General features: G+C 42.4%; 1 protein-coding gene across 2 annotated transcripts; it reads right to left on the bottom strand.

Moving 5' to 3' along the window:
* Positions 1–494: 494 nt before the first annotated feature.
* On the bottom strand, positions 495–8112 carry LOC121538203 (protein-L-isoaspartate O-methyltransferase domain-containing protein 2). Of its 2 annotated transcripts, XM_041846013.2 has the most exons (7): positions 7919–8112; positions 7797–7826; positions 3557–3876; positions 3268–3370; positions 2843–3014; positions 2104–2227; positions 495–1706 (listed from the first exon to the last, which is right to left on the bottom strand). In XM_041846013.2, the coding sequence occupies exons 1-7, from the start codon at positions 7999–8001 to the stop codon at positions 1261–1263; spliced, it is 1278 nt and encodes a 425-aa protein (XP_041701947.1). In that variant the 5' UTR covers positions 8002–8112; the 3' UTR covers positions 495–1260. The 2 variants fall into 2 exon arrangements, with proteins under 2 accessions (XP_041701947.1, XP_041701948.1); XM_041846014.2 differs by lacking the exon at positions 7797–7826 and having other exon boundaries at positions 7919–8109.
* Positions 8113–24755: the final 16643 nt, after the last annotated feature.

The following is a 24755-nucleotide window of genomic DNA, read 5'->3' as shown; positions in this document are numbered from 1 at the left end:
ATTCTACTGCCAATGTTTGTCTATGGAGATTGCATGGCTGTGTGCTTGATTTTATACACCTGTCAGCAACCGGTGTGGCTGAAATAGCTGAATCCACTCATTTGAAGGGGTGTCCACATACTTTTGTGTATATATAGTGTATAATTTCAAATCCAAAGTGCTGGAGTACAGAGCCAAAACAACAAAAATGAATCACTGTCCAAATACCTTTGGACCTCACTGTACATTATTTACTACTTTAATTACAGTTCTGCCTTGAGAACCTAATAGTGAATTGCTATCCCACACTCACTTTCTACCCCTAATCCAGAGGTGTTCTATGGTCCGAAGGCATTTGCAGTCTCCCATTATTTGAAAAGATTTCATGTTTAAAAAGAGTGAATTCGGGTAATGCTGTTCGACAATGTGGTCATTTCTTTTCTATACTGTGTAAACGTGTTAATATACTTTTTTTCATGCCTGTAGCCCTCTTGACATTTGCCTTAACAGAAATGGTCTCTTCAGCAAAATTACTTTTATTTGTCACCCCTGTTCTCACCAAGTATATTCAATGAAGAGCACTAAGATATGAGAAGACATTACAGATGTGAACACAGAGAATGAGCAAATACTTCCACACCATTTGGGGCTTTCAGTTCTTGTAAGTCGATCTCAAAAGCTCCCCTGAATTGTTCGTTCACAGTCAAAATCATCATTCTCAGAAAAATCTAATTTACAAAATTCAAAGAGGGAGGAAAGAAGGACTTGGAGATGGGGTGCCAGTGTTAGGCACAAGACAAGATACCCCAAAAGAGGGGTAGATAGAGTTAATGGGTGGGGCATTGAGTGAGATGAGACTTTAGTGTTCAGAGGGGTTGTTGGGATAGTCCTAGGGGGCTGGTGGTGTTGGTGAGGGCTTCTGGGAGTAGGGCTGACCCTAAGTAAGCTCCCAATCCCTAAATCCTTGTTTTTCTAACCTCGACCTCTAAACCTTAGGCACCTCTGTACATTGGATAGGCGTACCTGGGCTATCAGGGAAGGGGGAGATGGAGCTATTACCATATTGCTTCTACTTATCCAATTATTCTAGTCATTCACTTCAACATGAAGTTTCTAGGGGATCAATTTTGAATTCGGGTGGGAACTCATTTTAGCCATTCCGGTGAAGTTATCAGCCTATTTCTTACACAATTACTTTTGTATCCAGAAAGGGGAGTCAAGGGCATAGAGATGGGAACAAGTTAGAGAATGGGAGCACAGCTTCTCGTCTCCTGTCCCTCCCTACTTCTCTCTGTAGTGGAGCATGTACATCTTCAGAGGCTCAGGGAGCGGCAGGCCCAGGATCCTCTCTCTTAGCAGGTTCACTGGAGCCTCATGTAGAAGGGCACCACCCTCCCTACTCTCCTCCCCCTCTTCCTCCTGCTCCTCCTCTTCCACAGGTTCTCCTAGAATCCTGCAGTTCCCCTCTTCTTCCTCCTCCTCTTCTTCGGTGTCTGAGCGGTTGTTGTTGTCATCCATCGGCCCTGGGATGAGGCGGCTCATGAATACGTAGCGGTTGGAGAGCAGGGTGGAGCCACAGTGTTGGGCCCGCCTCCGCCGGAGCCGCTCCCCGCTGTGGGCCAGCCGCCTCCTGGGCAACGGCCCCGGCCCCGCCACGGTCTTCTTTAACGTCAGACGGATAGAGATGCGAGCCAAGTCCTGCAGAGTCCGCACCTCAAACATGGCCGCTGAGGAGGTACACACACACAAATGACGAGGAAACCATTTCACACTCTCCTACATAGTAAGTGATGGAAGTTCTGCCTTCCCATTTTGTAACTAGTCCAACATGCATTTGAGACAACATAGTGTTCAACAACTGTCACCTCCCCCAGTCTGAGTCCCCAGGGCCTGTTTTCACAAAGCCTCAGAGTAGGATAGCTGATCTAGAATCAGGGCCCCCCGCTGTCATATTTATTATAATCTAAAAAGCTAAATTGATCCTAGATCAGCACCCACTGTGAGATGCTTTGCGAATACCAGCCCAGAGCTCCGATATGGTTACTCATCACACAAAGGCTCACTTGGAAAACTACCTCTGCTACATAGACAATCATATGACAGATGTGCTAGTACAGTACTTACGTAAAGGCACTGCTTTGGGTTTACTGTTGTCTCTGTGTTTGGGCAACACCAGTGGGGCAAAGGACACAGCAATTATGTTTTTGGTCTCCCAGCTGTTGTAGCCTGTTCGAGTGATCTTGGTCAACTAAGGAGAGGAAGGGCAATAATGTGTTTGTGTACTGGACATTTTTTTGTAGTAAGCAGTGTTAATAAATATATGTAATTGACATGTTGTATTTATATACAACCTTTCTCTAAACCCAAGGCAAAGTGGAGCACAGCATTAGCTACACACAAAGGAAACAAGTATCAAAATGTGTCAATGTATAGAAGGTATACAAACAATTTCTAGGAGCAGGACCAACAAAGATGAGACAACACAAAGTCTACAACAGAGTTGAATGACAGGGAACATGACACCACAATATATTAAAGTGCTAGAAATAGCACTGGGTGAAGAGGTGAGTTTATCTAAATTCATTCTGGTTTTAAAAGTGGTCATGTCTTTAAAGTCACAATTTAGCCTTGTGAAATTATCCTGATTGCTACGCTCACCATTCTGTTTCACTTCACATATCGTGTCTGTGTGTGGGTCACAGGAGGTTGGTGGCACCTTAATTGGGGAGGACGGGCTCGTGGTAATGGCTGGAGTGTATTTCCATGTGTTTGATGCCATTTTATTTGCTCCATTCCAGACATTATTATGAGCCGTCCTCCCCTCAGCAGCCTCCACTGGGGGTGTGCATGTGCGCGCGCTGACCTTCTCCTCCAATGGCAGCACTAGGATTCCCTCCACTTTGAGCAGGTTCTTCATGTAGTCTTCCTGCTCCTGCTGCACCCCGGCTCCACAATACACCCTGTCGTACTGACCACTCTCTGGGGATATCTCCAGACAGTTCCCCATCACGAAGCAGGGCTCACAGAACTCAAACCTACACGCACACACACACACACACCTATGATTCCCCCATTCCAGAGCTGCGTCTGATGTTTCTTGGATACCTGTAGCACTCCCGACACATTGTTTCCTCAGAGAATCAGCCTACCCACCATAACTGCAGTATGTTATCTTACTAGCTTGTTACAGAGTATACCATTTAACTGGATGCTCCTGATAGCTCCTATGACGCTGGTATACGTTGTTCTTCTTTTCTTTCTATCACTTTCATCATGAAACTCTCCTACCTGTCGAAGCTGTCGCTGGTCTTGATGAAAAACTCCAGTTTCTGGTATGCATACTCAATGACATCTTGGTGCAGCTCCACCCCATGGTTCACGCCAAATGGACCTACATTAAGGGGGAGAAACAAGGTGAAGTCTTATTTTCCATTTAATTAGATAAAGGCTTATGTAAAGCAGCGGGGAGCGTACATGGCTGAGAGTCTCTATGGTAAAAAAAAAAATGTAAGCCACTCTTGCTCTTATAATTTTGTATTTCAACTGGCCAGGTGAGGTTTGTGTGGTCCTGACTCACCCAGTATGAGACCCACCATGGTGCTGAGGTAGCCCGTACCACTGCCCAGGTTGAGGAAGGACAGGCCAGGCTGGAGATCCAAGGCCTCCATCACCTCTGAGTAGATGCAGGGTGCTGAGAGGTGGATGTTGCCGTGCCTCCAGGCCAGGTCCTTGTAGGCGCTGTCTCTGAACTCTTCCAGATAGTAGTCGGCCCTGTCGATGGCCCTAAAGGCCTGCTCCACCAGGTCTGAGCGTATGTACTGAGCCTCCTTCAGGTTGTCAATCAACTCATCGTTGTCCTCCCCCGCACTCACGGCTCCTCCCATCCTCACGGACTCGCTGAGAGAGAGAGAGATGAAGATAGAGTTAGACAAAAGGTGTCTAAAAATACTGATCAATTCATTCAGATTGATTCATCCCCTTCATCTCCCCAAGACTGTTCACTCTTGTTACCATCTGGCAAACAGTATCGGAGTATCGGGTCTCAGAGCAACAGGCTCCGAGACTGCTTCTACAACCAGGCCAACAGACTGATGAACAGCTAACCCTAGCTGTCTACCTGCTCAGACCTACACCTGAGAGATTATTTGCACCTCAGAGACTATCCACACTTTACAGACTATATGCACTGACTCTCCACACATACAACCCTTACATATAAACACACATGCACACATACTCACACAGTCAACGCTGCTGTTCTATTACATTTACATGTACGTTTTAGACATTTAGCAGACGCTCTTATCCAGAGCGACTTACAGTTAGTGAGTGCATACATTTTTCATACTGGCCCCCCGTGGGAAATGAACCCACAACCCTGGCGTTGCAAGCACCATGCTCTACCAACTGAGCTACAGGGGACCTGTACATACTATTTATTCAACTGCGCGACCAGGACACTATCCATTTTATATCTGTAAAAAGTCATACTTGACAGAGGATGTTCATAATTTACAGTGCATTCGGAAAGTATTCAGACCCCTTGACTTTTTCCACATTTTGTTACGTTACAGCCTTATTCTAAAATGGATTAAATTGATTTTTCCCCTCAATCTACACACAATACCTCATAATCACAACGCAAAAACAGGTTTTTATAAAAACTGAAATATCACATTTACATAAGTATTCAGAGCCTTTACTCAGTACTTTGTTGAAGCACGTTTGGCAGCGATTACAGCCTTGAGTCTTCTTGGGTATGACGCTACAAGCTTGGCACTGTATTTGGGGAGTTTCTCTCATTCTTCTCTGCAGATCATCTCAAGCTCTGTCACGTTGGATGGGGAGCATCGCTGCACAGCTATTTCAGGTCTCTCCGGAGATGTTCAATCGTGTTCAAGTCCGGGCTCTGGCTGGGCCACTCAAGGACATTCAGAGACTTGTCCCGAAGCCACTCCTGCATTGTCTTGGCTGTGTGCTTAGGGTCGTTGTCCTGTTGCAAGGTGAACGTTCGCCCCAGTCTGAGATCCTGAGCGCTCTGGAGCAGGTTTTCATCAAGGATCTCTCTGTACTTTGCTCCGTTCAACTTTCCCTCGATCCTGAGTAGTCTCCCAGTCCCTGCCGCTGAAAAACATCCTCACAGCATGATGCTGCCACCACCATGCTTCACCGTAGGGGTGGTGCCAGGTTTCCTCCAGACGTGACGCTTGGCATTCAGGCCAAAGAGTTCACTCTTGGTTTCATCAGACCAGAGAATCTTGTTTCTCATGGTCTGAGAGTCTTTAGGTGCCTTTTGGCAAACTCCAAGCGGGCTATCGTGTGCCTTTTACTGAGGAGTGGCTTCCGTCTGGCCACTTTACCATAAAGGCCTGATTGGTGGAGTGCTGTAGAGATGGTTGTCCTTCTGGAAGGTTCTCCCATCTCCACAAAGGAACTCTGGAGCTCTGTCAGAGTGACCATCGGGTTCTTGGTCACCTCCCTGACCAAGGCCCTTCTCCCCCGATTGCTCATTTTGGCCAGGCGGCCAGCTTTAGGATGAGTCTTGGTGGTTCCAAACTTCTTCCATTTAAGAATGGCCACTGTGTTCTTGGGGACATTCAATGCTGCAGACATTTTTTGATACCCTTCCCCAGATCTGTGCCTCGACACAATCCTGTCTCGGAGCTCTACGGACAATTCCTTCGACCTCATGGCTTGGTTTTTGCTCTGACATGCACTGTTAACTGTGAGACCTTATACAGACAGGTGTGTGCCTTTCCAAATCATGTCCAATCAATTGAATTTATCACAGGTGGACTCCAACCAAGTTGTAGAAACATCTCAAGGATGATCAATGGAAACAGGATGCACCTGAGCTCAATTTAGAATCTTATAGCAAAGGGTATGAAAACCTGTTTTCACTTTGTCATTGTGGGAGTGTAGATTGATGAGAAAAAAAACACACAATTTAATCCATAAGGCTGCTCAGTAAAAGGCACATGACAGCCCACTTGGAGTTTGCCAAAAGGCACCTAAAGACTCTCAGACCATGAGAAACAAGATTCTCTGGGCCTCCTGTAGCTCAGTTGGTACAGCATGGCGCTTGCAACGCCAGGGTTCGATTCCCACGGGGGGCCAGTATGAAAAATGTATGCACTCACTAACTGTAAATCGCTCTGGATAAGAGCGTTTGCTAAATGACTAAAATGTAAAATTATGAAACCAAGACTGACAGAGCTTGAGATGATCTGCAGAGAAGAATGGGAGAAACTCCCCAAATACAGATGTACCAAGCTTCTAGCATCATACCCAAGAAGACTCGAGGCTGTAATCGCTGCCAAAGGTGCTTCAACAAAGTACTGAGTAAAGGCTCTGAATACTTATGTGATATTTCCGTTTTTTTAAAACCTGTTTTTGCTATGCTATTATGGGGTATTGTGTGTAGATTGATGTGAAGAAGAAAAAAACAATTTAATCCATTTTAGAATATGGCTATAACGTAACAAAATGTGGAAAAAGTCAAGGGGTCTGAATACCTTCCGAATGCACCATATATATTGTACTGCAATGTTGAGGGAACTAGCACATAAGCATTTCACTGCACCTTTTATACCTGCTGTAAACTGTGTATGTGACAAATACCTTTTTATTTTATTGAGCACATTCAGCAATGGCTCCAGATAATAATGTATTGCTATATTTGGATTAATCACTGAGAAAACACCTTGCCATTTGCATGAACAGAGGTAGGTTCTAGTTGGAGAAAATAATGAGTTTTGAACATGTCATTTTGGGTCTGAAGGTGTGTGTAAAAGACAGGCCTGTTATAGAACCTCTTTCTTCAGGTCTTTGATTAAGTTCTTATATTATAAACCAGTCAAATAAACCTTTATTGTGTTCTGTTTTCACGAGTAGCCGGGCGGTGGCACTGCCACAGCGCACGATAATCCAAGTGACGGTGGTGACGCCTCCTTTGTAACTGCAGGAATTGGCGGATTCGATTATAATGAGCCGTGGGGCACCGGTGTATGGCCCGTGACGTGACCGGTCAAAAGCGGTGAGGGAGGAGCGCCATCCTCAAATCGAACATTAAAACTCTGAAATGTCCGACCTGCTGATTCGTTGAAAGAAGCACGTGTATAACTACAACCTGTTAGCAAATCAAAAATGTCAGATTCTCCTAGTTCAGACTATCACATGAACACCGCATAATCTGCGACACTCGGTCATGTTGTCAACATGGCAGCATGGTGTATCATCCAGAAATATACATCCCTTTACCATAAAATATACCTTTTAATTTTCAATCTAATTTCATTGGGAAGGCAGATAAGGCGTTTATATCAAAAGCAATCATTTGTGCATGTGAAAACACAGAATCCTACTCGTTACTCCACGTGCTTAATTACATCACTTTTGTTTTGAGCCGGTTTCGCCGTGTGCTTTGAACGGGTACCTGGTTTACACCCAGGAGGCAGCCCGGTTCCAAAACGAATGCCATCAACTTTCACCCGGTGCAAAACACGCTTCCCAGGGCGCCCGGACCAGATAATCAAATCCTCTCAGTGAGGCATATTTTCCACCAATCAACGCACACACAAAATACAGCTGCGCCACTGAATAACAAAATAGTATGTGTTTACATAAATATTGTTATTGTCACCAAAAGTACTGCAACCAACATTTGGGTAAGCATTTGATGCGCATTCATATAGTGTTTTTCTTAATCTTCTTTCAAATAGTTTGATATTGGGGCTTTGTTATTTAACAACCAACCAAAACATGTTCACAAACTGCTGCTGCAACGCGAGCTACATAAAAAAACAAACATGTATCACCTTTGTATCTGATGTTGTCTACGAAGCGCTCTGCAGGGGTACACGGGAGAGAAGATAAATTATTGTCTGGCTGGAGCTAACAAAGAAACTCGCCATAAAAAATACGAAGCAGCGTTCTTTACCTTATGGAAGAGATGGTTAATCGACGCTGCTTTATAGTGTAGAAATCTTGTGTTGTTACCTTCTCGATTTCTCCCATTAACATTCAATAGATGTCACCACAATTGTGGACGTAAACATTGACCAGCTGACACTGACGTCAAGCACACAAACACCAAAATGTGATCAGTCAGTACCCTGGTGGAGAAGGAGAGTTGTACTCATCTCGCATTGGCCAAAATGTAAAATCTCCAATGGGAAATGAACTAGGTAAAATTCGTTTTAAATAGGATATTCGGTGGATGTTCGGTTTTCTCTTGTCAATAGCTCTTAGACAGAGTGACTATGAAAAGAATATATCCTGAATCAGGGGAGGGTGGACAAAATTCCACTGTTTTTTTTGTTTTGTTTATTTGTTTGTACAATTTTTAGCTTTCAATCTTCCATAGCTCTTAGGCAAAGAATGCCATGACTATGAAAATATATTCTGAATCAGGGGAGGATGGACAAAAATGCACTTTTTTTTTTGTTGCTTTCAATCTTCAATAGTTCTTACACAAAGTGTCCATCCTCTGATTCAGAATATATCATTTTCATAGTCATGGCATGCTTTGCCTAAGAGTTATTGAAGATTGAAAGCTAAAAAAAATTCTAATAAACACGAAATGTAAAAAAAAAAAAAAAAGCTGTGGGTTTTTGTCCGTCCTCCGCCGATTCAGAATATATCATTTTAATAGTCATGGCAAACTTTGTGTAAGAGCTATTGAAGATTGAAATCTGAGATCTTATTCAAAAATAATTTTACAAAAGGAAGAAAAAATAAAGTGTGGAATTTTCTCCATCCACCCCTGATTCAGAATATACCATCTTCATAGTTATGGCATGCTATTGACGAGAGTAAACCGAATATCCACTGAACATCTGATATGAAACTCATTTTACCTAGTTTATGTGGTCCTCTGTAGCTCAGCTGGTAGAGCACGGCGCTTGTAACGCCAAGGTAGTGGGTTCGATCCCCGGGACCACCCATACACAAAAATGTATGCACACATAACTGTAAGTCGCTTTGGATAAAAGCGTCTGCTAAATGGCATATTATTATTATTATTAGAAATTAGGCTTGAATGCAATTTTGGAATATCACCCCAATGTTTTTGACCTTGTTTGACATGAAACATAAAGCAGTATGTGGGCTGTATGCCTGTAATATGCCAATTGTAAGCCTATATGCCTATATCATAGAAATCAATTGCTATTTGCATGGAATGCACTTCAGAACATTTATACACATTTTGACTGGTGGACCCACTCTTTGATGGAAAACAAAACTAACCATGTGGTAGTAATAGTATAGTCCAGTGGATAGGTTAAATAATTGTTCCATTTTATGATACTTGGTACACTAATACTAGATACCTTAAGGAACATTTTAAAGATTGGAGGCAGCCTGGGAAGCCTGTCAGTCAACCAGGGCGGCCATTTTAATAGAATGGCTACCATCCGGATTTCCTGTCAGAAGAAAATAGGGTAAAATCATTCCAAACAATATAAAAATGACTTTGTAATGTTATCTACCGACTAAATAAATCCTACAGATAATATAGACAATAATTCTAATCATAAAGTACTCTTAAGACCTTAATGGGGGTCCAGTTGAGGTCATTTTGACCATAGTCCAGTGGCTACGTGAAAACATTGTGGACTTTGAGATAGAGCCACCAAATTTCACACACAGCTAGGGCATGTCTAAATAAGTATCTTCGACTATAGTGCCATCACAGATTTGGACCATTACCCCCCTGGAGGTCATTTCCAATATGGCTGCTGAAAAATAGGATAAGAAACCCAAGATAGGTAACTAGGCTCCGTTCAGAGAGCAAGCAGACGACAGAGACAGTGCCAGAGTTCACATATTTATTGAGGGCTTGTGGTTGGACATGGTTAAGTTGGATTTGTATGTGGTTCTGCAACAAAGGATAAACATTATAAGCAGGTTGCATAACATAAAAGGTAAAGGTCATAAGGATTAATCTATTAAACCAGTATCTTAAATAAGGAAATTACATGACATCTTAATGTTATGACAACTAAAACATGTTGTACAAAAGTGGTGAAAACGTGTGGCAACTGGAAAGAAACTGAGGAATGTCTTGACAGGATTTAAATACATGAAAAACTAAAACGCTGCACACTGCTGTTCATGCTCCCAGGTGATTTTATTGTTACAATGTTTCGACCCTTAGGTCTTCATCAGGCATCCATATCCCAGGTGGGGGTGGAAGGTCCTATATATAGGGGCAGTGCTCAGTAATATCACTTCCTGAAACAGGAGGTAAAAATATATAATATTGGTTCACAATCTCAACATTCAATATATCAAAATATATAACCATACATGAGGAATGTGATAAATATTTAAAGTAATATACATACACTATTCAATTAGGGTAAAAACAGTAGTTTGGACATTTTTAGAACTATAGAAGTTTCAAGTCAAACTCCTCATTAAGGCCAAGAGGAGACAGTGTTGAGCCTGTGGATCCAGAAAGATTCCCTTTTGAAGTAGTTTCCTCTCAATGTCCCCTCCCTTGTGTGACATCTTGACCATTTCTATTCCAACGTATCTCAGAGCGCTAATAGGATGTCCAGCATGTACAAAATTAGCAGGATTTAAATACAAACTAAAGGTGTGAATGAGCTTATCAGTGCAGGCCTGATAATTAGTGACAAGTGTGTGGCGTTGCGAGAGAGTCAACAGGTGAAATCAACTTGGTTGATCAAGTTCATCTCAGTGGTATGCTGCTCCATTCTGAGGGCTTCTTTACAACTGCCAACCAGCTGCATGGGGCCGTATTGGACACGATTCACATGTCCATATCTCAATAAACAATTGGAACATATAGCCCAATGATGGCTTAAAATGTTTGAGGGGGTCTGGAAAACACAATAAATGGCCCATATATACGTATTCTTTAAACATGTTGTACAAAAGTGGTGAAAACGTGTGGCAACTTACTGTTTTCTGTAAATGTTTTCATGGCTAGTTCCAATAGTATACATTTAAACACTCTAAAAAATATATATGGGTGTTCCCTGATGTCTACTGATTGCAATGATATATAATATAATATCTTGTTTTGTGTCAATTTTAAGAAATGTTATACGAAACCTGCCCTGTGCACGTCACTTTAGGTAAACTCCCATAGGAATGCATTATGTTCAGCAGAGAGACAGGTAACCCATTATGATGAGACCTTTCGGTCTTTACACAAAGTAAGTAAACTACTGCATAAAAATGTCTAGCTATAGTGCCATTGCAGTTTTAATAACCTATTATACTCTAAAAGACCAGTTTTCCAAAATGACGGCCAACCAGCTACATTGGTTCTAATTTGACAGGATTCACATGGCCATATCATAAATAAATATATTGGTATATTTACCCTCAAGCCGATACTACGACGGCACTCAAGGAAGTACACTGGACTTTGTGCAAACTGAAAACGGCATATTCTGAGGCCGCATTTATTGTAGCTGGGGGATTTTATTAAAGCAAATCTTAGGAAAACGCTACCAAAGTTTTATCAACACATTGCCTGCTCCTCTCGCGCATCAAAATCCTTCGACCATTGCTACCATCACAAACTTTTACAGATGCATCATTGAGAGCATCCTGTCGGGCTGTATCACCGTCTGGTACGGCAACTGCACCGTCCGCAACAGAAGGGCTCTCCAGAGGGTGGTGCGTTCTGCCCAACGCATCACCGGTGGCACACTGCCTGTCCTCCAGGACATCTGCAACACCCGGTGTCACAGGAAGGCCAAGAAGATCATCAAGGATCTCAGCCACCCGAGCCACGACCTATTCACACCGCTACCATCCAGAAGGCGAGGTCAGTACAGGTGCATCAAAGCTGGGACCGAGAGACTGAAAAACTGCTTCTATCTCAAGGCTATCAGACTGTTAAATAGTCACTGTCACTAGCCGGCTACCACCCAGTTACTCTACCATGCACCTTAGAGGCAGCTGCCCTATGTACATAGTCATTGAACACTGGTCACTTTAATAATGTTTACATACTGTTTTACCCACTTCATATGTATATACTGTACTCTAATCAAGGCCTATCCTATTTAACTATTGCTGTACATAGACTATTCTTCAGATATACTACATGTTCTATCCATATACTGTCCATATTGTCTATACATCCCATCACATATATACATACATACATAGATACAGTATGTAGGTATGTACGGCAGGACCAAATCGGAGAGATAGGTAGGAGCAAGTCCATTTAATGCTTTATAGGTTAGCAGTAAAACCTTGAAATCAGCGCTAACCTTAACATGAAGCCAGTGTAGAAAGGCTAGCACTGGAGTAATATGATATGTTTTGTTCTAGTCAAGATTCTAGCAGCCGAATTTAGCACTAACTGAAGTTTATTTAGTGCTTTATCCGGAGAGTAGAGCATTGCAGTAGTCTAATCTAGAAGTGATAAAAGCATGGATTAGCTTTTCTGCAAAAGTTTCTAATTTTTTTGCAATGTTACGAGGATAGAAAAACGCTGCCCTTGAAATATTCTTGATATGTTCGTCAAAAGAGAGATCAGGGTCCAGAGTAACGCTAAGGTCCTTCACAGTTTTATTTGAGACAACTGTACAACCATCAAGATTAATTGTCAGATCAAACAGCATATCTCTTTGTTTCTTGGGACCTAGAACTAGCATCTCTGTTTTGTCCGAGTTTAAAAGTAAAATATTTGCCGCCATCCACTTCCTTATGTCTGAAACAAAGGCTTCCAGGGTATGCAATTTTGGGGCTTCACCATGTTTCATCGAAATGTACAGCTTTGTGTCATCCGCATAGCAGTGAAAGTTGACATTGTGTTTCCGAATGACATCACCAAGAGGTAGAATATACAGTGGGGAAAAAAAGTATTTAGTCAGCCTCCAATTGTGCAAGTTCTCCCACTTAAAAAGATGAGAGAGGCCTGTAATTTTCATCATAGGTACACGTCAACTATGACAGACAAATTGAGATTTTTTTTCTCCAGAAAATCACATTGTAGGATTTTTAATGAATTTATTTGCAAATTATGGTGGAAAATAAGTATTTGGTCACCTACAAACAAGCAAGATTTCTGGCTCTCACAGACCTGTAACTTCTTCTTTAAGAGGCTCCTCTGTCCTCCACTCGTTACCTGTATTAATGGCACCTGTTTGAACTTGTTATCAGTATAAAAGACACCTGTCCACAACCTCAAACAGTCACACTCCAAACTCCACTATGGCCAAGACCAAAGAGCTGTCAAAGGACACCAGAAACAAAATTGTAGACCTGCACCAGGCTGGGAAGACTGAATCTGCAATAGGTAAGCAGCTTGGTTTGAAGAAATCAACTGTGGGAGCAATTATTAGGAAATGGAAGACATACAAGACCACTGATAATCTCCCTAGATCTGGGGCTCCACGCAAGATCTCACCCCGTGGGGTGAAAATGATCACAAGAACGGTGAGCAAAAATCCCAGAACCACACGGGGGACCTAGTGAATGACCTGCAGAGAGCTGGGACCAAAGTAACAAAGCCTACCATCAGTAACACACTACGCCGCCAGGGACTCAAATCCTGCAGTGCCAGACGTGTCCCCCTGCTTAAGCCAGTACATGTCCAGGCCCGTCTGAAGTTTGCTAGAGTGCATTGGGAGAATGTCATATGGTCAGATGAAACCAAAATATAACTTTTTGGTAAAAACTCAACTCGTCATGTTTGGAGGACAAAGAATGCTGAGTTGCATCCAAAGAACACCTTACCTACTGTGAAGCATGGGGGTGGAAACATCATGCTTTGGGGCTGTTTTTCTGCAAAGGGACCAGGACGACTGATCCGTGTAAAGGAAATAATGAATGGGGCCATGTATCGTGAGATTTTGAGTGAAAACCTCCTTCCATCAGCAAGGGCATTGAAGATGAAACGTGGCTGGGTCTTTCAGCATGACAATGATCCCAAACACATCGCCCGGGCAACGAAGGAGTGGCTTCGTAAGAAGCATTTCAAGGTCCTGGAGTGGCCTAGCCAGTCTCCAGATCTCAACCCCATATAAAATCTTTGGAGGGAGTTGAAAGTCTGTGTTGCCCAGCGACAGCCCCAAAACATCACTGCTCTAGAGGAGATCTGCATGGAGGAATGGGCCAAAATACCAGCAACAGTGTGTGAAAACCTTGTGAAGACTTACAGAAAACGTTTGACCTGTGTCATTGCCAACAAAGGGTATATAACAAAGTATTGAGAAACTTTTGTTATTGATCAAATACTTATTTTCCACCATAATTTGCAAATAAATTCATAAAAAATCCTACAATGTTCCTCATTTTGTCTGTCATAGTTCACGTGTACCTATGATGAAAATTACAGGCCTCTCTCATCTTTTTAAGTGGGAGAACTTGCACAATTGGTGGCTGACTAAATACTTTCCCCCCCCACTGTATAGTGAAAACAATAGTGGTCCTAAAATGGAACCTTGAGGAACACCAAAACGTACAATTGATTTGTCAGAGGACTAACCATCCACAGAGACGAACGGATATCTTTCAGACAGATAAGATCTAAACCAGGCAAGAATTTGTCAGTGTAGACCAATTAGGGTTTCCAATCTCTCCAAAAGAATGTGGTGATCGATAGTGTCAAAAGTGGCCCTAAGGTCTAGGAGCACGAGGACAGATGCAGAGCCTTGGTCTGACGCTATTAAAAGGTCATTTACAACCTTCAGGGGTGCAGCCTCAGTACTATGATAGGGTTTAAAAACAGACTGGAGTGTTTCATATACATTATTTGTCTTCAGGAAGGCAGTCAGTTGCTGCGCAATAGCTTTTTCATTTTTTTTTGAGAGGAATGGGAGATTCGATATAGGCCAATAATTTTTTTGATTTTCCGTGTCAAGGTTTGGCTTTTTCAGGAGAGGCTTTATTACTGCCACTTTTAGTAAGTTTGTACACACCCAGAGGATAGGGACCCTTTTATTATGTTCAACATAGGAGGGCCAAGCACAGGAAGTAGCTCTTTCAGGAATGGGGTCAGGTAAGCAGCTGGAAGGTTTAGAGGCCATTACTATTTTTGTGAATGTGTCGAGAGATACAGGATTTAAATCTGTGAGTGTCTCCATTGATTCTAGGTCCTGGAAGTCCTGTGCAGACTCAGGACAACTGAGTTTTGGAGAAATATGCAGATTCAAAGAGGAGTCCGTAATCTTTTTGTGAAGATGAAGAAGTTCATGAATTCATCACTGCTGAAGTGAAGGCCATCCTCTCTTGGGGAATGCTGCTTTTCAATTAGCTTTACGACAGTATCAAAATACATTTTTGATCGTTTTTATTCTCCTCAATTAGGTTGGAAAAGTAGGCTGATCGAGCAGCAGTGAGGGCTCTTAGATATTGCACGGTACTGTTTTTCCAAGCGAGTCGGAAGACTTCCAGTTTGGTGGAGCGCCATTTCCGTTCCAATTTTTTGGAAGCTTGCTTCAGGGCTTGGGTATTTTCTGTATACCAGGGAGCTAATTTCTTGTGACAAATGTTTTTTGTTTTTAGAGGTGCAACTGCTAAATGTAGATTTTTGTACTCCGACGTCCTTGGGTAGGTGGAGGGAGTCTGGAAGGGCATCTAGGAATCTTTGGATTGTCCGAGAATCTATAGGGCGGCTTTTGATCATCCTTGGTTGGGATCTGAGCAGATTATTTGTTTTGCGATTGCAAACATATAAAAATGGTGGTCCGATAGTCCAGGATTATGAGGAAAAACATTTAGACCCACAATATTTATTCCATGGGACAATACTAGATCCAGGGTATGACTGTGGCAATGCGCAGGTCTGGAGACATGTTGGACAAAACCCACTGAGTCGATGATGGCTCCGAAAGCCTTTTGGAGTGGGTCTATGGACCTTTCCATGTGAATATTGAAGTCACCAAAAATTTGAATATTCTCTGCCATGACTACAAGGTCCGATAGGAATTCAGGGAACTCAATGAGGAACGCTGTAAACGGCCCAGGAGGCCTGTAAACAGTAGCTATAAAAAGTGATTGAGTAGGCTGCACACAGTGCATTCGGAAAGTATTCAGACCCCTTGACTTTTTCCACATTTTGTTACGTTACAGCCTTATTCTAAAATGGATTAAATCGTTTTCCCCCCTCATCAATCTACACACAATACCCCATAATGACACAGCAAAAACAGGTTTATAGAAAGTTTAGCAAATTTCTAAAAAATAAACAACTGAAATATCACATTTACATAAGTATTCAGACCCTTTACTCAGTACTTTGTTGAAGCACCTTTAGCAGCGATTATAGCCTAGAGTCTTCTTGAATATGACGCTACAAGCTTGGCACACCTGTATTTGGGGAGTTATCCCCATTCTTCTCTCCAGATCCTCTCAAGCTCTATCAGGTTGGATGGGGAGCGTCGCTGCACAGCTATTTTCAGGTCTCTCCAGAGATGTTCGATCGGGTTCAAGTCCGGGCTCTGGCTGGGTCACTCAAGGACATTCAGAGACTTGTCCCGAAACCACTCTTGCGTTGTCTTGGCTGTGTGCTTAGGGTCGTTGTCCTGTTGGAAGGTGAACCTTCGCCCCAGTCTGAGTTTCTGAGCGCTCTGGAGCAGGTTTTCATGAAGGATCTCTCTGTACTTTGCACCGTTCATCTTTCCCTCGATCCTGACTAGTCTCCCAGTCCCTGCCACTGAAAAACATCACCACAGCATGAGGCTGCCACCGCCATGCTTCACCGTGGAGATGGTGCCAGGTTTCCTCCAGACGTGACGCTTGGCATTCAGGCCAAAGAGTTCAATCTTTGTTTCATCAGACCAGAGAATCTTGTTTCTCATGGTCTGAGAGTCCTTTGGGTGCCTTTTGGCAAACTCCAACCGGGCTGTCGTGCCTTTTACTGAGGAGTGGCTTCTGTCTGGCCACTCTACCATAAAGGCCTGATTGGTGGAGTGCTGCAGAGATGGTTGTCCTTCTGGAAGGTTCTCCCATCTCCACAGAGAAACTCTGAAGCTCTGTCAGAGTGACCATCGGGTTCTTGGTCACCTCCCTGACCAAGGCCCTTCTCCCCCAATTGCTCAGTTTGGCCGGGCGGCCAGCTCTAGGAAGAGTCTTGGTGGTTCTAAACTTCTTCCATTTAAGAATGATGGAGGCCACTGGGTTCTTGGGGACCTTCTATACTGCAGAAATGTTTGGGTACCCTTCCGCAGATCTGTGCCTCGACACAATCCTGTCTCGGAGCTCTACGGACAATTCCTTCGACGTGGCTTGGTTTTTGCTCTGACATGCATTGCCAACTGTGGGACCTTATATAGACAGGTATTTGCCTTTCCAAATCATGTCCAATCAATTGAATTGACCACAGGTAGACTCCAATCAAGGTGTAGAAACATCTCAAGGATGATCAATGGAAACAGGATGCACCTGAGCTCAATTTAGAGTCTCATAGCAAAGGGTCTGAATACTTATGTAAATAAGGTATTCTGTTTTTTATAAATTTGCAACAATTTCTTAAAACCTGTTTTCGCTTTGTCATTATGGGGTATGGTGTGTAGATTGATGAGGAAAAAAATGAATTTAATCAATTTTAGAATAATGATGTTACGAAACAAGATGTGGAAAAGGCAAGGGGTCTGAATACTTTCCAAATGCGCTGTAGAGTTTTTTTTGTGTGTGTTTTTTTTTTTGGGGGGTAGATCAGCTTAATATTGCAGATAGATTGTAACTTCCATCAATGTAATTGTCTGCATCACTTCCAATCCCCCATGTTTATATATATATATATATATATATATATATACACATACACATACACACATACACACACACATACATACATACATACATACATACACACATACATACATACACATACATATCCTTTAAAAATATAATAATATATTCCCCTATTACTTTCCAACCCGCCACCCTTTCCCTACTTGGAGTAAACTAGTGAACAACAATGCTTAGGCCTCTACTTCCAGTTTATACTTACTATCTACATTTTATGGACACAGTCAATTTTACAATAATTATATTTTGTTTGTTTTTTCTCCTGAACTTCCTCTACTCTGAACCTCTCCGATCATTTTCATGATGTCCATCCGGTTTGCTTCTATATGCCATATCTTTCTAACTGTGCTCTTTCACAAAAGCTCCCAACGTACAACCTATATACTTATTATGGACACAGTATGCTTACATTAGTTATCTTGTTATTATTTGTTGTTAGTTGTTATTAGTCCCATCCTTCAACTCTATTCAACACCACCCAGCTATCTCCTATCACCATCCATATAGGATTTCTATTTGCCATATATATTTCAACTGTACTGTGATGTCTTACAAAAGTTCTGAACCTTTCTATTCTCATTGTCTCTACAGATTGTGAATTGAAAATATTTTTTTTTGCTAAAAGTATTATTATATTATTGATCGATTGACTATGACTTTTCAGATCACCCAGTAATGCTATCTGCAAGGTTAGCTCCAGGTAAATATTGCAATCCTTTAGCCATTCCTGGACCTGTGTCCAAAAACAAGCTACAAATGAACAGTACCAAGTACTGTCGTAGAAGTTAGCAACACCTCCGCCTTTGCGGTATGTACGGGGGATATGGTCACTAGTGTAACCAGGAGGAGAGGTCTTATTTAACACAGTAAATTCATCAGGCTTGAGCCATGTTCGTCAGGCCACATCAAGTTAATGATCAGTGATTAGTTCATTGACTATGACTGCCTTGGAAGTGAGGGATCTAACATTAAGTAGTCCTATTTTGAGATGTGAAATATTATCACAATCTCTTTCAATAATAACATGAATGGAGGAGGTCTTTATTCCAGTGAGATTGCTAAGGCGAACACCACCATGTTTTGCCCGACCTAGATCGAGGCACAGACATGGTCTCGATGGGGAAAGATGAGCTGACTACACTGACAGTGCTAGTGGCAGGCAGACTCCACAAAGCTGGCAGGCTGGCTAAAAGCCTGCTGCCTGACCTGCACCCTATCCCATTGTGGAGCTAGAGGAGAAAGAGCTCTGTCTATGTTGATAGATAAGATGAGAGCACCCCTCCAGCTTGGATGGAGTCCGTCACTCCTCAGCAGGCCAGCCTTGGACCTGTTTGTGGGAGAGTCCCATAAAGCGGGCCAGTTATCTACAAATTCTATCTTTTGGAAGGGGCAGAAAACAGTTTTTAACCAGCATGTGAGTTGTGCGAGTCTGCTGTAGAGCTCATCACTCCCCCTAACTGGGAGGGGGCCAGAGACAATTACTCGATGCCAACACATCTTTCTTGCTAAGTTGCACGCTGAAGTTATGTTGCGCTTGGTGACCTCTGACTGTTTCATCCTAACATTGTTGGTGCTGACATGGATAACAATATCCCTATACCATCTACACTTGCCAGTTTTAGACTCAGCCAGCACCATCTTCAGATTACTCTTTACATCGGTAGCCCTGCCCCCTGGTAAACAGTGTATGATCATTGGATGATTCTTTTAAAGTCTAATTGAGGGTAATGGAGTCGCCAATGACTAGTGTTTTTAATTTGTCAGAGCTAATGGTGGGAGGCTTCGGCGGCTCAGACCCTGTAACGGGTTGAGGAGAGACCTGAGAAGGCTCGGGCACTGACTCCGACTCATTGCTTAGTGAGGAAACCGGTTGAAAGTTTCTATCGGCTGAATGAGCGACACCGGTTGAGCATGCCAAAAGCATTTCTTTCCAGAAGCCATGAGAAAATTGTCCGGCTGCGGGGACTGTGCAGGGGGATTAACACTACTACCTGTATTTCCCGATGGCACAGACGCTGTATCATCCTTTCCTACACTTAAATTGCCTTTGCCTAAAGATTGCGTCTGAAGCCGAGCTTGCAACTTGGCTATCCTCACCATACGGCAATAGTTATTCTGTATATTAAGAGTACAGTGACTGCAATGAGAAGGCATAATGTTACTTAGCTTTATTTTTTTCGGCCAAAAGAGGTCCTGCAGATCTATGTCAAGATAAAGCATCCAGGGTGAAAACGTTTAATAAAAAACGTGTTAAATACAGAGTTTGATTAAATAGTGATTAAGAGTAAAATATACAGACATTTATTCAAGTCAATGTAGGTAGACGTTGCATTTGGATGATGTGTTTTTGATGTGGCAAATTCGTCCTTATATCAAAGAACCAAAGTATTTAAGAGTTTTTGTAGAATTAAGTAGCCCCGTGTAGCTCAGTTGGTAGAGCATGGCGCTTGCAACGCCAGGGTTGTGGGTTCGTTTCCCACGGGGGGGCAGATTGAAAAAAAATTATGCACTCACTAACTGTAAGTCGCTCTGGATAAGAGCGTCTGCTAAATGACTAAAATGTAAATGTAAAATGTAATTAAGGGAGACTTTATTACATACGCAATAGAGCCGAGGTGGTTTGCAAAGCATCTCCCTTTTACCTCCCAGCTCTCAGTTTATATAGTCATTTCACATACATTTTAGCTTAACCCCTCCCTCCTGGGTTCTCCCACCACTGTCTCCAGTTTCCCCCTCTTGACCGCTCCGCCCACTTCCTTAGTCTATGATAGTGGCAAAATCTTACTTCCCCTCCTATGAATGCACAAATAACAGCCCTGTCATGTAAAAATAATAATGTTCAGTTTGAACACTGTTCAACCCTGTCTCACCCTGGCTTGACCTGGAGATTGATTGTTGGACATGGCAGGTCCACAATCAATCTCTTAAACATACCCAAGCCCAACCCCTCTCTCCCCTCCCGTCATGCTGTAATTAATCAAGAAGATGCCCAAAGAGAGACAAAGGGTTTAGCCTGAACTCTGTTCAACCCTAACTCCATTCCCATAATATGCCTTAGGATAGAGGCAAAGGATAACACTCTGGTTTCAGTCACTGATAAATCAGGACAGCCTTGGATTAGGTAAGAGCGAGGAATTCGACCCGAGGTCAGATCCCCATTTCACACACAAACCCAGTGAGAGGAACCAATTCATTTCTTGCCTAGCAACAGAGATGTACCCATGTTTAACCCTGGCTCCGTGTTCGTCATGTTGTGATTAACTTTGTTTATCTAAATGAAAAATCCTCATCATTTTCTGCATCTAAAATTATATAATTCAACAGGCTACTGTGCAAACGTTGATTGAGAAATTATGATGTCATTTTCTTTTTTTGCGCTCCGGCATCAAAGAAAACAGCACTACACCAATGAGTATAATAGGTTAAATCTTAATGGCTCTATATCTAGACATTTTTGTTTAGACTTTTGCTTACTTTGTGTAAAGGCTAAAAGGTCTCATAATATTTTATTTTGGTTAAAATGGGTTACCTGTCTCTCTGCTAGACATAATACATTCCTATGTGATTTAATCTAAAGTAACATGTACAGGACAGGTTTCCTGTCATTTTTCTTAAATTGACACAAAACAGAATATCATATTCTATATCATTGCAATCAGTAGAATACAGGAAACAACCATGTGACTTTTTAGTCTTTACAGTAATTTGGCACGCATTTTCACCACTTTTCTACAAAAACTTTAAAGTATACGTACAGTGCATTCGGAAAGTATTCAGACCCCTTTGCTTTTTCCACATTTTGTTACGTTACAGCCTTATTCTAAAATTGATTTAATTAAATTTGTTCCTCATCAATCTACACACAATGTCCGATTTAATGACAAAGCAAAAACAGGTTTTTAGCCATGAGTTCGAAGGAATTGTCCGTAGAGCTCCGAGACAGGATTGTGTCGAGGCACAGATCTGGGGAAGGGTACCAAAAAATGTCTGCAACATTGAAGGTCCCCAAGGACACAATGGCCTCCATCATTCTTAAATGTAAGAAGTTTGGAACCACCAAGACTCTTCCTAGAGTTGGCCGCCCGGCCAAACTGAGCAATCGGGGTAGAAGGGCCTTGGTCAGGGAGGTGACCAAGAACCCGATGGTCACACTGACGGAGCTCCAGAGTTCCTCTGTGAAGATGGGAGAACCTTCCAGAAGAACAACCATTTCTGTAGCACTCCACCAATCAGGCCTTTATTGTACAGTGGCCAGACGGAAGCCACTCCTCAGTAAAAGGCACATGACAGCCCACATGGAGATTGCCAAAAGGCACCTAAAGGAATCAGACCATGAGAAACAAGATTCTCTGGTCTGATGAAACCAAGATTGAACTCTTTGGCCTGAATGCCAAGTGTCACATCTGGAGGAAACCTGGCACCATCCCTACGGTGAAGTATGGTGGAGGCATTATCATGCTGTGAGGATGTTTTTCAGTGGCAGGGACTGGGAGACTAGTCAGGATCGAGGGAAAGATGAACGGAGCAAAGTACAGAGCGATCCTTGATGAAAACCTGCTCCAGAGCTTCGGGATAAGTCTCTGAATGTCCTTGAGTGACCCAGCCAGAGCCCGGACTTGAACCCGATCGAACATCTCTGGAGAGACCTGAAAATAGCAGTGCAGCGACGCTCCCCATCCAACCTGCCAGAGCTTGAGAGGATCTGCAGAGAAGAATGGGAGAAACTTCCCAAATACAGGTGTGCCAAGCATGTAGCGTAATACCCAAGAAGACTCGAGGCCGTAATCGCTGCCAAAGGTGTTTCAGCAAAGTACTGAGTAAAGGGTATGAATACTTATGTAAATGCGATATTTCCGTTTTTTATTTGTAATACATTTGCAAAGATTTCTAAAAACCTGTTTTTGCTTTGTCATTATGAGGTATTGTGTGTAGATTGAACAATTTAAACAATTTTAGAATAAGGCTGTAACGTAACAACATTTGGAAAAAGTCAAGGGGTCTGAATATTTTCCGAATGCACTGTACACAGTACAAGTCAAAAGTTTGGACACACCTACTCATTCAAGGGTTTTTCTTTATTTTTACTATTTTCTACATTATAGAATAATAGTGAAGACATCAAAACTATGAAATAACACATATGGAATCATGTAGTAACCAAAAAAGTGTTAAACAAATCAAAATATATTTTATATTTCAAATAGCCACCCTTTGCCTTGGTGACAGCTTTGCACACTCTTGGCATTCTCTTAACCAGATTCACCTGGAATGCTTTTCCAACAGTCTTGAAGGAGTTCCCACATATGCTGAGCACTTGTTGGCTGCTTTTACTTCACTCTGCGATCCAACTCATCCCAAACCATCTCAATTGAATTGAGGTCGGGTGATTGTGGAGGCCAGGACATCTGATGCAGCACTCCATCACTCTCCTTCTTGGTCAAATAGCCCTTACACAGTCTGGAGGTGTGTTGGGTCATTGTCCTGTTGAAAAACAAATAATAGTCCCACTAAGCGCAAACCAGATGGGATGGCATATAGCTGCAGAATGCTGTGGTAGCTATGCTGGTTCTACAATGTAGAAAATAGTAAAAATAAAGAAAAACCCTTGAATGCGTAGGTGTGTCCAAACTTTTGACTGGTACTGTATATGGCATTCTTGGGGCATTCTATTGTGTTTTCCAGACATTTAAAGATTTTTTTAAAATCACATTGTCCCTTCAAACATTTTAAGCCATCATTAGGCTGTATGTAGCAATTATTTATGGGGATATGGTCAAGTGAATGTAGTCCAATATGGCCCCATACAGCTGGTTGGTGGCCATATTGGAAATGGCCGCCAGGGGGGTAATGGAAAAAATCTGTGATGGCACTATAGCCCAAAATACTTTAGACATAACCCAACTGTATGTGAAATTTGGTTGCTCTATCACAAAGTCCACCAGTTTTTCCCGTAGCCACTGGACTATGGTCAAAATGGCCTCAATATGACCCCCATGTGTCACGCCCTGACTCAGGGGACTCGTATATGTTGAGTCAGGGTGTGTATATTCTATGTTGTTTATATTCCATGTGTGTTATTCTAGTATGTGTATATCTATGTTGGCCGGTGTGGTTCCCAATCAGAGGCAGCTGTCGCTCGTTGTCTCTGATTGGGGATCATACTTAGGCAGCATATTGGCACTAGGTAGTTGTGGGATCTTGTTCCGTGTTTAGGTTTGTTGGGTGTTACCTTAGGACTTCACGTTTCGTTTGTTTATTGTTTTGTCGTGTGTTTATTCTGTTTAATAAACATGTACGCATTTCACGCTGCGCCTTGGTCTGACCCGTCCTTGAAAGAACATGACACATGAAGGTCTTAAGGGTATTTTTTTGTGCTCAGAATTATTGTCTATATGATCTGTGGAATTTATTTAGTGGGTAGATAACATTACAAAATAATTGTACGCTATTTTCTTCTAACAGGAAATCCAGATGGCCTCCAATCTTTAAAATGTTCCTTAAGGTATTTAGTATTAGTGTACTGTGACGACCCTCCCACTCTGTCTGCCGTATTCTCTCTTTGTTCTTGTTTCCTTGTTAGGATGCCGGTGGGCGGAGTTGGGAGGGTCGTCAGCTACATGGGAAACACCTGGGCCGGGTGTGTCCCAGGATAAATGGACCTCTTCCACATTCATTAGGGAGACTCTCTCCAGGCAGTTACTTTGATCTTGGTTGTGATATTTTTGAGGCCTTTTTGGGTTGTTTGCTTTGGCACTTTTCAACACTTTTCCATATTACATTTATGCATGCAAACACTCACGTACACTACTGATTACTGATTACACACACCATTGTTATTTGATTTAGTTTACTTTAATTAATAAATATATACTTTGAGTACTCCTTGTCTCCACGTGTCTCCCTTTTGTTACGAACTTGAGCCGGTTCGTGACAAGTGGGGGTTCGTCCGGGATCTTGAACTGGTTGTGTTTGGGAGAACGTGGAGTTAATGTCCAATTCTGTAGGGTTTTTCTTTGTAAATTTTG

The sequence above is a fragment of the Coregonus clupeaformis genome, chromosome 24, assembly GCF_020615455.1.
Source record: "Coregonus clupeaformis isolate EN_2021a chromosome 24, ASM2061545v1, whole genome shotgun sequence".
Taxonomy (NCBI): Eukaryota; Metazoa; Chordata; class Actinopteri; order Salmoniformes; family Salmonidae; genus Coregonus; species Coregonus clupeaformis.
This window is presented reverse-complemented; position numbering and strand designations above follow the sequence as displayed.